Source organism: Aspergillus nomiae (assembly GCF_001204775.2).
Source record: "Aspergillus nomiae NRRL 13137 chromosome Unknown contig00086, whole genome shotgun sequence".
Classification (NCBI taxonomy): Eukaryota; Fungi; Ascomycota; class Eurotiomycetes; order Eurotiales; family Aspergillaceae; genus Aspergillus; species Aspergillus nomiae.
This window is the reverse complement of record NW_015378141.1, coordinates 1-12,239: the sequence shown is the minus strand read 5'-3', so window position 1 is coordinate 12,239 and position 12,239 is coordinate 1. Positions and strand designations below refer to the sequence as shown.

The following is a 12,239-nucleotide window of genomic DNA, read 5'->3' as shown; positions in this document are numbered from 1 at the left end:
GAAAGCCTGGAAATATGTTCCTATTTTTTGCTCAGGTCCACAATGTAGATAGATCTGGCCGACATACCCCAAGTACCCCATAAATGGGGTTGATGCGGAGTGTGGGGAAAGCCCTAAACTCCGTGACCTTTGCAGTGAGTTCAAGCGAATGCAGTAAATGCTCCAGAGTATATCAGGAATATACCGGCTGTAAACTGAAGGTTGCAGTCGTCGCGTATGCAGATCGCAATATACGCCCCACACACTATATCTCGGTGGCTTTTACCTTGATAGTTGTAGTCTACTATTCACCTCTTCGCGCAATGTTGGGCTCGCGGATGAGGATGGTGTGGCACAGATCAAAACCATCTTCCCGGGCCACTACCCAGGGCGCACGAACCACATCCACATCATCGCGCACACAGATGTCACCGTGCTCAAGAACGGGACCATCACGGGCGGTTCGATCGCCCACACAAGCCAGTTCTTCTTCGACCAGGACCTCATCGACAAGACTCGCAGACTTACCCCTACACCCAGAACCCGTACCAGGTCACCGGCAATAAACTTGATGATACCTTCCACCAGGAAACGGCGTATTCGGCCTCGGGCCCGGTCTTTCACTATGAGTATCTCGGCGATAGCATCGAAGATGGGTTGTTCATGTGGGTGCGGATCGGGGTGAATGCGTCGGCGAACTGGGATGACGGAGTCGGGGAGCACAGCTTTACCTATGGTGCGAATGGCGGAAAGTACTCGTGCGGCACGGGGAGGATTGGGGCGAACTATACGACTGCGGACGAGGACTGCACGGGGAGCACGAATGTGGGTGACCTGCCTGGGGAGAATGGGCCCGGCCCGGCGGTTTACTCTGCGCCGCCGCCCAGTGCTTGGTATAATGAGACGGATGAGGCGGAGCGGTCGGCGGCGAAGAGTTGGTTGGCGGTTGCCAATGGGTTGGCAGCTGCTACGGAGACTCCCACTCCTTGATCTGGCTTTTCCTGGGAGATACTTGTTCATGTATTGTGATTGAAAGTTCGGAACTGTTTGTAGGGTTGTATGGTGGGGATACTGGATAGTATGAAACAGCTAGTTAGAAAATGATAACGAATTGCATGGCTCAGTTTCGGTCATGATGTCCCAAAATACATACTAGCCTGTCCATCTGAGTCGGCAGTCCTGCATTTGAGACACGGGTCCGGAATAGGGCTTCTCGAGAGGCACTTGCTCATTACTGAGGCCAGTAAACTGTCTGCCCATTATTCGCTCTTGACTCATGATTGACTTGCTTGTACCCTACCCCTTGTCTTTAGCATCCACTGCGTCCGATATAGTACACCAGTAATCTCTCGCCCTATTCCAAGTCTACATATCCTTTTACCAGTACAGTAGTTACAGCCACTTCACCCTTCAATAGCTCCAATGCAGGAAAAGAATCAGCCCACTTAAATACAATATCCATCCCCCAGCCTCAATCAGTCCAACACAGTAACATTCTTCCCCGGCTGCGTGCAGTTCATCAAGATATTAATCGGGGGAAACGTCCCCCCAGCACTGAAAGCCAAGCTACTGTAGTTATACGTCGCGCTCAACATCATAATCTGGCCGACAGTGGTACCAAACTCCTCAGCTAAATCCTTATACACGCCCCAGGTAAAGCTATATGGCTTAATCACACACGTAGTATCCTCACAAAGCGGTACCTTGATAAACTGTCCAACAGGCAACTTGTCCGTCGCCGTCGTCCCCTCCCCCGTATCGCCCATTAGCGCGTCGACGGTAATATTGAGTCGCTGCGCGATTTTCTCATACGTATCCCCGTTGACAGTGTAGTACAGGCGCGGCCCGCCGACGATGCAGGTGTTGGTCGCGTTGCTGGATAGCAGGCAGGAGGTATTGTCGGGGTCGCATACTTCGGCGGGAATAATAAAGATCTCGCCGACGTGGGGGGGGATAGTGACGTCTGCCATAAGGTTTTGGCGGCCGATGTCGCAGACGCCGCGCTTTGTGATGCGCGCGACGTCGAAGACGGTTGTGTTAGCTTCGGTGATGGGGTAGTAGTAGGTGGTTGTATTGAGCGTGCTGGGGTCGCAGGTGGCAGTGGCTGGGGTGATGAGAGCCAGGGAGGCAGCCAGGGTTGCGAGGGTAAAGGTGGACTTCATAGTGACGATTGAGAAAGAACAATTGGAGGATTGCATGAGATGAGTTAGAATAGGATAGGATAGGATAGCATACTGCATGTGTAGTTTATAAACGCTGAGGGAGGCCTACCTTGATAGTATCATCAGCAGGGGTGTCGGGGTTATTCCAGTGCGTACGTACACATAGGAGATCTCCTACGCAACGATACGCAGGAGTGCATAAGCCATCATGAATAAACCATAGTGGACTATCAGAGAATGGCAATGCAGTGATTACGAAGCCTGAATATTAGAGGGAAGATGAAATGATCGGCGCCCTGTCGATCCCTCCACAACAACCGGAATTAGTGCGCCTGAGATCTCGCAAACTCCCCCCGTTTTGGGAAGGGCCACTGCTGATCTTTCTTTGCAATATAAGGTCGTGGAACTGAGTGCTCGAATTACCAATCCCCGGCCGCGCATTCAAGCAATTCCGTCAGGACGAATGTTTCGTTTAGCATGACGCGTTTGTGGAGAATCCGTGCCACTGTATGCCGTATATTGTGCAAATATTTATGTCCGAAGATCCCTGCGACAATATGTATATCAGGTCTTCGTGCAGCCAGGATCCCTGTCAGTATAGAGCCAGTTCAATACCGCCTGTAGCTATGCTCTCTTTCCTTGCTTCGCCCCTGCTGGTACTGGCCATCGGACCCTCTGTTGCATATGCAGCATGCCCCTACGCGCAGCAGATGGGTCTCGACCTCAATGCTCGCGATATTCCACATCCACATCCACCTTCTCTGGCGGCTCACCAGAGTCACCGCAGAGGTCTAGGCAAGGATGGTGTGATGCTCATGAACCGAATCGCGCCCGGCACATCCAAACTCTACATCTCGGATATCGATGGGAGCAATGAACGGCCGCTCCTGTCAGATCCCGTTTTCGAATACCACGCCAGCTTCTCGACAGACGGGCAGTGGGTCCTCTTCACCAGTGAACGCAATGGTGACGGAAACTCCGACATATGGCGTGTGCGCACCAACGGGTCAGACCTGCAACCGCTTGTAACAACACCGGCGGTCGAAGACTCTGTCGTGCTCTCACCGAATGGCAGGCACGCTGCATATGTCTCGACCGAAGGGATGATCGCCAACATTTGGGTCCTCGACCTGGTCACTGGCATTCGCTGGAATCTAACAGATACGCCTGCTATCGCTGCCACCACCAACAAAACTGTACCTCATGGCTACTTCAAGCCGGCATGGTCTCCAGACGGTCAGTGGATTGCCTTTTCTTCCGACCGCAATACGAAATGGGCTGGCCACGGCTGGGAGACGTTCATGGGCCTCAGCTGCTGGGAGCACACCCAGGAACTCTCGATATTCGCCATTCGACCAGATGGAACCGGCTTCCGCAAGGTCATTGGCAAAGATGGCTACGCCCTCGGCTCCCCCAGCTGGTCTGCAGACGGCAAGCGCATTGTCTACTACGAGATGACGCGTGAAACAACTTGGGACGCACACAGCTCGTTCGACGTCAACTCAGCGAACTCTTCCATTGTCTCCGTCGACTTCGCAACTGGCACCGACCGCGTTGTCGAGGTCAACACCTCCGGCGTCAAGATTTTCCCTCAGTACCTAGGTAACACCAGCTCAATCGGCTACCTCCTCAAAGGCACCACGAAAGAAGGCATCTACAGCGGTACCACCTATTACAACACCACTGCTCGCTCCCCTGCCTGGTCCCCAGACGGCAAACGCGTCGTCTACGAAAAGGTCTCCTGGGATATCCGCCCCCAGAACAAACTCCTCTATAGCTGGGATGCCAACTGGACCTACCGCTTCACCGACGTCTTCCCAACCGTCAACACCGCAGGCCGACTAGCCATCACCCAAAAACAGCTCGGCGACTCCGCCGTCATCTCCCTCAACGCCACGGGCACAGACAACGAAACCGTCTTCGACCCCGTAGCAAGTGGAATCCTCTCCCTCTCCTCCGTCGAACAGGGCACCTCCGGTGCCTTCCAGTCCTCCTGGTCCTCCGACGGAAACTGGCTCACCTACGGTGTCGGCTACTGGTTCGCCGGGCGCGCGTCCAACGGCGGGTGGATCGTGCGTTCCAAGGCCGATGGCAGCGAAGCGATGAACCTCACGACCAGCGCGATCCCACTCTCAGCAGGCGGCAACAATACCCTGAACACAGGGTTCCCCAGCTTCTCGCCCGACGGGACGAAGATCGTTTTCCGCGTTTGGGGCGCCGATGCAGAAGACGGCGATACATCGCAGCTAGGTCTCCGCATCATACACCTCGACCAAGTAACCGCCAACGGCACGTACCCCATTACCGTGTTGACAAATTGGTGGGACACGCTCCCGTCCTTCTCACCAGATGGGACAAAGATCGTGTTTACGCGACGCGTCAGTGGAAGCAACTATGAGGTCTGCACGATTGCGCCGGACGGCTCGGACCTGCAGGTGTTGACGAGTAGTGGAGCGAATGATGCGCATGCGGTGTGGTCGCATGATGGCAGGATCATGTACTCGACGGGCGAGTATGGGTTTCAGTCGGAGTGTGCGCTGTACGATAATACATTCCAGCCGTATGGGCAGATCAACATTATGGATGCAGATGGGGGGAATAAGCGGGCGTTGACAAATTCTTTGTGGGAGGATTCGATGCCGGCTTATGTTCCGGGGGAGTTTCTTTAATTCCTACTTCCTTGGCTGAGTAGCTAGCTAATATACAGTCTGTCTGACTCAGGTAGTTTTAGAAGTTCATTCATATTGACACGTTTCCACCTAGGACAAGCAAGCCATCCATCCAGTACAATCATTCTCTAGCCCTATCTTTGTGTTTCTTTGCAACGAATCCCTTTCACATCACGTCCGAAACCACGCGATAATGTGGTACAATCTGTTTGACAACAATAGGCCGTCATTTTGGAGTGAGAAGTGGCCCAAGGCGGTGCTGCTGGGCCTCAGCCAAAATAGTACCTAGCCGACCACTACAGTGAGCGGAAGGAGTTGGAAAAGAGGGAGGGCCTCAAAACAGGAAGGGTTAGCAACGACGAGCTACGGCAACTTTTCACGTCTTATGACGTGGTTATCAGCTGCAGTCGATGAGCTTTAAGGCTTTGACTTCATTCCGCCAAGCAAGATCCAAAACGTAACAGAATGTCCAGTTTGGTCCGTCTGGCGGAATGTCCAAATACTTATCCACTAGATTGATATTCCTCGGAAAATATTAAATTATCAGCATATTGATGTAGGGGCATTCCTATGAGGTCGTCAATTCAACGCGATTAGGAAATCACTGGGAAGGATGCTTCATACCACTGTAAGTCCATATGAAACGGAGGGGCTAGGCCCTGCTCATATCTATAGAATGTCCGATAATTAAGTTTCTGGAGCCTCCTGCATATGTCGGTGAGCCAATCTAATGTCAAATATCTTCTAGCTGCTACCTGAAGGAAGTTACGACAGAGCTTCGGCCGAGCCCGATCTGCTAACATAAGGAATGCGTTATCAGATCAAGTTATCAGGAGAGGCGCAGTCAGAATCTCGAGCGTTAGTCTAAGAGGGTCGGTTTAGTTTGGGCTAGATCGACCCTTTAGACCCACCTTGCATGCAGGCCTGAAGACATATGCCTTGGAATTTTTGCTCAGGGCTCCAGCTTTGCGCCAGTTTCACGGCAGAGACTGTGTGAACTCATTATAGAATTTCTTTTTTCTTGTTACTGAAGACAGGATACATCTCACAAAGGCTTATTTTCACTGGCGACGTCCTCTGCAACTCAAGTCGGGGCTGAAGAATGTCAAGAAAGGTTGCAGATATCCCGCCTAACGAAGGATCCACTAGTTTGGGCTTTCCCATAGTTTAGCCTTAAGCCAAGCCCTCCTAGTGATCGACAAATATAGTGGCTACCCGTTGCCTAAGTCTCGGCATCGTGTCGGTTTCCATAATGGGCAAGAAAGTTACAACGCCAGAGCATATCTCGCAATATTGCTCGGTTCCTAATATCTCCGACTTGGCATCTACATAGCATGCCACACCAGCGTTCTAGAATAGTCTGTAGAGGCACATATCATACCGTCAGCCACAATAATCAATACCTTATAAGAGCGACGGCAGGCCCAGTCAACGTTGTCTCCTCTACCAGGAAGACCAGAAGGCCTATTCATTTGAACTACTTTGATTTACTTTATTATTTATAATGCGTCCCTTGAGTCTTGTCCTCTTTTCACTTGCGGCATCTGCTGCACCCATCGATGGCACCACCCCGGAATTCACCTGCAACGGCGATGTCTGCTATCTTCCTCCACCCAAGCCCGTTGAGCCCACATACTTCCTAGAGAATGGAGAGCAGGTCCCGGACATCTCTTATTTCCCTCCACCGCCTCGTCCCACCCCAACCAATAATGAAGAAGCGAAGGCGCCCACCGACCTGGGCGGTAGCGGTGGTTCTGGAAGTTCTGTAGGCTCTATCGCCGGCGGTGTTATCGGAGCTGGCACCGCTATCGGTGGTATTCTAGGCGCTGCTGGTAGTGCCGGTAGTGCTGCTGGTGGGGCCCTTGGTGGTATTGGTGCCTCAGGGGCCGCGGGGGCTGTAGGGGGTGCAGGAAGTCCTGAAGCAGCAGGAAATGGAGGAAGCGCTGGGAGTACTGCGTCGACAGGCGCCACTGGTGCTACTGGTGCAGATGGAGTCAGCTATGGAACCTTCGAGGGCGATGTCAGCGAGCTTCCTCCACCGAAGAAGCCCGTCGAAACCTGGTTTGATGAGAACTTACAGGAAATTCCAGGCCCCAATGGTGATGAGAGAACGTTCGAGCTGAACGTCCACGGAGAGGGTGAAGGCGCATTGAACGATGGTGGCAATCCTGGAAGAGGAGGAGGACGACCTGGACCGTCCAGAGCTGGGCCTTCCCAATCCCGTGGTATCAACTTGAATGAGTTTCGGGAAAGTGATAAATCCATTGCACGGCATTATCTGCAGTCCGAGAACTCACGTGAGCAATACAACCCTACCTTTTTCTCATGGGGATATTCTATTAACATGCTTTTTAGCTCATGTCAAGCCATTTGACGGTGGTAGAACCGTCGACGAAAAGCAGCTATTTGCTAGCGTGAGGGAAAGGTATACCAACCTCAAGGAGGTCAAGGCGACCAGTGATAAGGAGGGCAACTTTGCGGCCAGAGATAGAGGTCGTTATCGCTATATGTGAGTCCTACATGCACATCAATCAAGTTGTTATGGGAACTAAGTATATGACAGTGCTGGAACCAAAGATGGCAAGGAAGTGCTGGTTGGAATTGCAGAGCACGGCACCAACAGCAACAATTTTGTGAACTTCACACCCTTCCCTAAGCCACAGTAGAGTGTACAACGGTGCAATGCGCCTGGTTGCAGATCGCTAGGCACCAGGTGTAGAAAGAGAATGGCAGACTAGCTTATCAGTGATTGTGTGAGTCAGGATTGTTTGTTCGTATTCCGATATTAATATTTAGTAAATCCTATGTCCTATCTTCCTATAGGTCCGACTACCTTTAGCCTTTCGTTCGTCCATAATCATTGGGCCTATAGGGCTTTAAATGGCGGGAACTTCCTTGCGGTACAAACTCCATTGTTATCAAAGCTAAAATTCTGAAACTAAAATACTGGAAAGTTCAAGGCTAAAATGTCTGTAAATATTTTGCATGCAGGAGAGGGATATAGGTTATGAGGTGGTAAGCACTGCAGCTGAATCTCATCTGGACCGGGACGCATCCGAAGTATCCTCGATATCCATCTCGGAGCGATCCCGGGACGAACATAGCTCCAGTGTAAAACCACGCGTCCGTATTGTGAAGTCAATGCCTATCTCAAGCACGCGACACCGACGGGATACCGGTTGGTATCGGGATTCTAATAAGCCACATAGTGATCTCCATGATTTTGTGGCTGAACTGTAGGGGTAAGCCCGTAACCCTTATAAGTAAATGCGGTCCTGAGCAAAGTTAGGCCTACTAGGTATACGTATATGGTTGCCACATAGGAAAAGTTCTTTTCAAGCGACTAATGCAAGGGCGGTAACTGTTCGCTCTGTGTTTCGCTTGTTGGGAAATCAGATTCAACAAAACCCTTCACTGCTTGATTTCCCGCGCGCCGAATTCTGCAGTAGACTTTCTTAGACCCTTTTGAGCGTGGTATCTAGAATCCTGCTGCCTATCAGTATCAAATTTGCCTGAGCTGAGCCCAATTAAGTCGAAAAGATAGGCTCTCCCTGCATGGTCTGCTTGAAGCCTTGCAACATGACCTCGGGCTTTGACAAAATGTTAGCTCGTCACCACCCGGCGTACCTGGTAGGGCTAAGGAGGACGTTTGGTCCCGGGACGTTTCCGTGAAGCTTCTCTGAAGAATCTGGGTATTATATAAATTATATAATAATAAATAGCCCGATATTTACACTATTTAAAACTTAATTGGGGGCCTACGGGCCTATTATAGGCTCCTATACTAAACCTAAGACCCATCATAGGCCCTAGACTCGGGCCCAAAGCCCAACCCACCGTGGGCTTAGGCTAGGGTTGGGCCTGGGCCGGGATGGGCCGTGAAGAAGCCTAATTAATATCTAAACTTTTAATAGATAGATTTCCAGCGCATTATAATAGATTATCCTTTGTAGAAAAGAGATCTATGGAATGGAGGGTTTATTAAATAAAGAATAGTTTACGAAATAGACTAGGTGTAAGTGATAGTCTAAACAGCGATAGGTATTATGGAAAAAAAGATTTAAATAGGCCAACACAGTTACTGCTCTAGACCAAAAGACACGATGACTTGCCCGGGAGATGGCAGATGAAATGAGACGAATTGAGGGGGGAGACACTCAGGAATAGCAGGAGGATAATCTGTTTCATAGTTATGGTTGAGAATTGCTTTTTGTTAAGGTCATCTATCTCAATATGGAGATGTAATCGAATTCCTTGGTCTTTCCCCGTAAAGAAGATTAACCACACATTGCCATATCCTAGTCGGTCTAAATGTACTCGCATCTAACATTCTGCATCGGCTGTTCTCACCCAAAGTCTTCTTCTCACACCAGAAATGGGCAGAGCTCCCTCGCATGGAGATCCGTATGGCTTAAATCTTACGGTTATCCCTCGATCATTGTGGGCAGGTAAAGCTTGACGTGGCGTGGTATTAGACATATGTACCTGTCGCAGCAGCGGTCTGCATAGATCCACTTCATTCAAGGTCAGAGTCCAAATTTTGGAAACGAGACTCCTTGAGGAACGTGGTCTGTTCTACCCAGTCATTAACCAATTCCACCACCACCGAATGGCCACATCTTTCGATTCTTCGCTTGACTTTCTGTGAAACAAATCAATCAGCCTACACTAACTTGTACTTGCAAGGTCGTTTGGAATGCCTAAACGGGACAGGTTGAGGGTAAAGCACTTTGCAACACGCCAAGGCAAACCTTATCTATTCTAGAACTGAGGAATGTAGGAATGCAAACTTCCAGGACTACCAAGGTCTCCCTACAAGGAAAAGAGCATCATGTTAGTCTACTCGAACAGACAATTATATGTAAAATGTTACATTTGTTGATATGGATACAAACTTCTAGAACTTACTATTTGATGACGCCCGCTAGTGTGATGAGATCGTAAAGCCTCCCTGACGTTCCAGGGTGAGGTATGGTTCGGAACTATGACCAGAAAAGAGGCTCAAGTCAGCCCATGGATGGCTTCTATCCGCACGTTACAAACTCGTGGATTGTACAAAGACGGTTCTAGAATTTGATTCCCAACGTTGTCCATGACTCACGATGACAGTGCTCACACTGTGTTCAATGAGGCCACATCCGCGTTATCGAGATGCATGCAATCAAGCCCTAGCAGAAGGCTAGAAATAGAATGCAATAAAGAATTAAAAAATAAGGCTGTCAATGCCCTTCCTGCAAATTGGTGGCTAGTCCGGACCATTACTCGTGGTTGATACTTTGCTACCAAAACATTTCGATCTGGACTAGTACGCAGGCAATCATGTTAACGGGCATAGTGTGCTCATCTGCCCCATGACAAACATTTGGATCTGTCTCGCTGTAGTGTTTCACTATGGCTAATAAATCCAAAAACCTGAAACGTATGCGAGCGGAATTATATTCCGCACATTTGTAACCAAGCCTCTTTGAAGAAGAGCTTGGCAAAGCGGGATCTGTACCCAACATTCATATTCCGCTTGTTGGTAAATAGTCTAGGTTGCATTCTCCCTGCTGCTCACCGTTGGGGAAGGAAGGTCGCTCTCTGTAGTGAAAATAATTTTATACATGTATCGTGTGTAAACGCATTGCATACAGTTAACATTATCTTGTCGAGGCCTACAGAGCGTTGATCGAGGTTTCTGGGACCCAGCTTGCATGAGGTCTATCGGCTGAACCTAGGGTTAGTAGAAGTTGGTGGGAACAGAGCATAGCCCCATTGCCCTTTGTAATATTTTTGATGCTAGCACAGGTACTGTAATATGTTGGGCGGAATTCGGATGCCTGGATTTAGTCCCTTCTTCGTTCTAGAACACTGCAGGAAGAATGCTTATTCTCCACTCATCCACATGAAGAGGCCTTGGTTTGACTTGGCTCGACGATTTATGACACTAACGGAGGTTATTATCACACGACCCTAAGACATTTTACCTAATCTCGAAGGTCTAATCGGTATAGCATCAGAGAGTCTAAAGCCTATTCATGTGTGGCTCTATTCTGTACGTAAATGTGTGGCTTAGCCGATGGCGCATTGCCAAGTCGATAATGTCAACTGCACGACAACTTACCGGATCTGTTATGTTCAACGAAAGGCTAAGGTGTACCTTGGTGATACTTTGTATCATCGCATATTGTAGATCTTGCTGATTGATACACCTCAAACAGGTTTAGGTCTATCGCGAGAAAAAATATATAATGGCATGGAAATCGCCCTAAAGTATCTGAATTCCAACACAGACACATAAACCAGAAATATTTAATCTAATCTACAATACTTCAACCCTTTCCTTGACTGAACAACATGAAGACTGCTATCTTCTCGACTCTGTTACCCCTTGTCCTGGCTCTCCCAGCCCCCCAGGTTCGTTTTTCTTGTTATTGAGGCTCATGCTCTGTACAATCTGTTAATAGGGGATTAAACAGACACAGTCAACCGAGGGAAAGTTGCCTTGGAAGAAAGGCAGCGTATGCCTGGCACTCACGGAAGACTGTATGGGAACGATTGGATGGTGTAACGCCGAGGCGCAACGCCTGAAGGAGTTCGGCGCTCGTGAGAAGTGCCTCGCCCAAAGAGAGCGCCGTCCTGCCGACGCACCTAAACTTCCCTGGATGAAAGGTACCGGTTATGACTGTGCCTATGCTCTCACTCCCGAGGAGAGATGTTATGGCACTGCACTTTTCTGCCGTGAGGGACTTTACCCCCAGGGTCAATATAGGGACGAGCAGGAATGCTTGTCTGACAGAGAGGATGCTCCGAAAGATGCCAAGGTAACGCCTTGCCACTTATATCTATATAGGCATTACTGATGAATACCACCAGAAGCAGCAGAGCCTCCCAGAGGCAGAACTGAAGGCGAAGAAGCCATTCCTTCAGCCCGCGCCCGACAGCGACACTTCGTGCATGACCTTCGACCGCGGCAGTGAGCGCTGTGTTGGAACCAAGTACTACTGTACCAATGACATCATGAAGTTCCCCTACACCGACGAGGATGGCAGTGTCTACAATAATGCCGCTGAGTGTCTGGATGCCCGGGAATCTGAGCCTCAATCTGCCGATCCCGATCGCATTGTGTTCCCTGATAACTAGGGTCGGATATTAAGTAGTCCCCAACTGGGTGCGGTCCATGGCTTGACCACCCACGTTACCATTCAAGGGATGCGGACTAAAGAGGGAGCCATGAGAGTGTTGTGAACGTTCCCATTTGCCTGTACTTATGTGTATTAACCTCCTGGCATTAGATTCAACATCTAGGCCAGTCTTAGAGCATTAGTTTTAGTTATTTCCTCCATTTGAAATCACGTTGAGAAAAGGAAGCCCTCACAGGTCGTGTCGTATATCATCTCCACGTATCGTAACCACACTTGTAACATATAAAAGAGAAAAAGAGATAAGC

General features: G+C 49.7%; 4 protein-coding genes across 4 annotated transcripts; 3 read left to right on the top strand and 1 right to left on the bottom strand.

Annotated features, from left to right (window-relative positions):
• Positions 1-1,454: 1,454 nt before the first annotated feature.
• On the bottom strand, positions 1,455-2,141 carry ANOM_004938 (LysM peptidoglycan-binding domain-containing protein; the record flags this gene model as incomplete). Its single annotated transcript, XM_015550195.1, has 1 exon — positions 1,455-2,141. The coding sequence occupies one exon, from the start codon at positions 2,139-2,141 to the stop codon at positions 1,455-1,457; it is 687 nt and encodes a 228-aa protein (XP_015408205.1).
• Positions 2,142-2,767: 626 nt separating this feature from the next.
• On the top strand, positions 2,768-4,810 carry ANOM_004937 (uncharacterized protein; the record flags this gene model as incomplete). Its single annotated transcript, XM_015550194.1, has 1 exon — positions 2,768-4,810. One exon carries the CDS (start codon positions 2,768-2,770, stop codon positions 4,808-4,810), a length of 2,043 nt encoding a protein of 680 aa, XP_015408206.1.
• Positions 4,811-6,314: 1,504 nt separating this feature from the next.
• ANOM_004936 (uncharacterized protein) lies at positions 6,315-7,476 on the top strand (the record flags this gene model as incomplete). The annotated part of the gene is made up of 3 exons (XM_015550193.1): positions 6,315-7,107; positions 7,166-7,319; positions 7,374-7,476. 3 exons carry the CDS (start codon positions 6,315-6,317, stop codon positions 7,474-7,476), a joined length of 1,050 nt encoding a protein of 349 aa, XP_015408207.1.
• Positions 7,477-11,146: 3,670 nt separating this feature from the next.
• On the top strand, positions 11,147-11,932 carry ANOM_004935 (uncharacterized protein; the record flags this gene model as incomplete). Its single annotated transcript, XM_015550192.1, has 3 exons — positions 11,147-11,206; positions 11,257-11,613; positions 11,666-11,932. 3 exons carry the CDS (start codon positions 11,147-11,149, stop codon positions 11,930-11,932), a joined length of 684 nt encoding a protein of 227 aa, XP_015408208.1.
• Between the last annotated feature and the right edge of the window lie 307 nt (positions 11,933-12,239).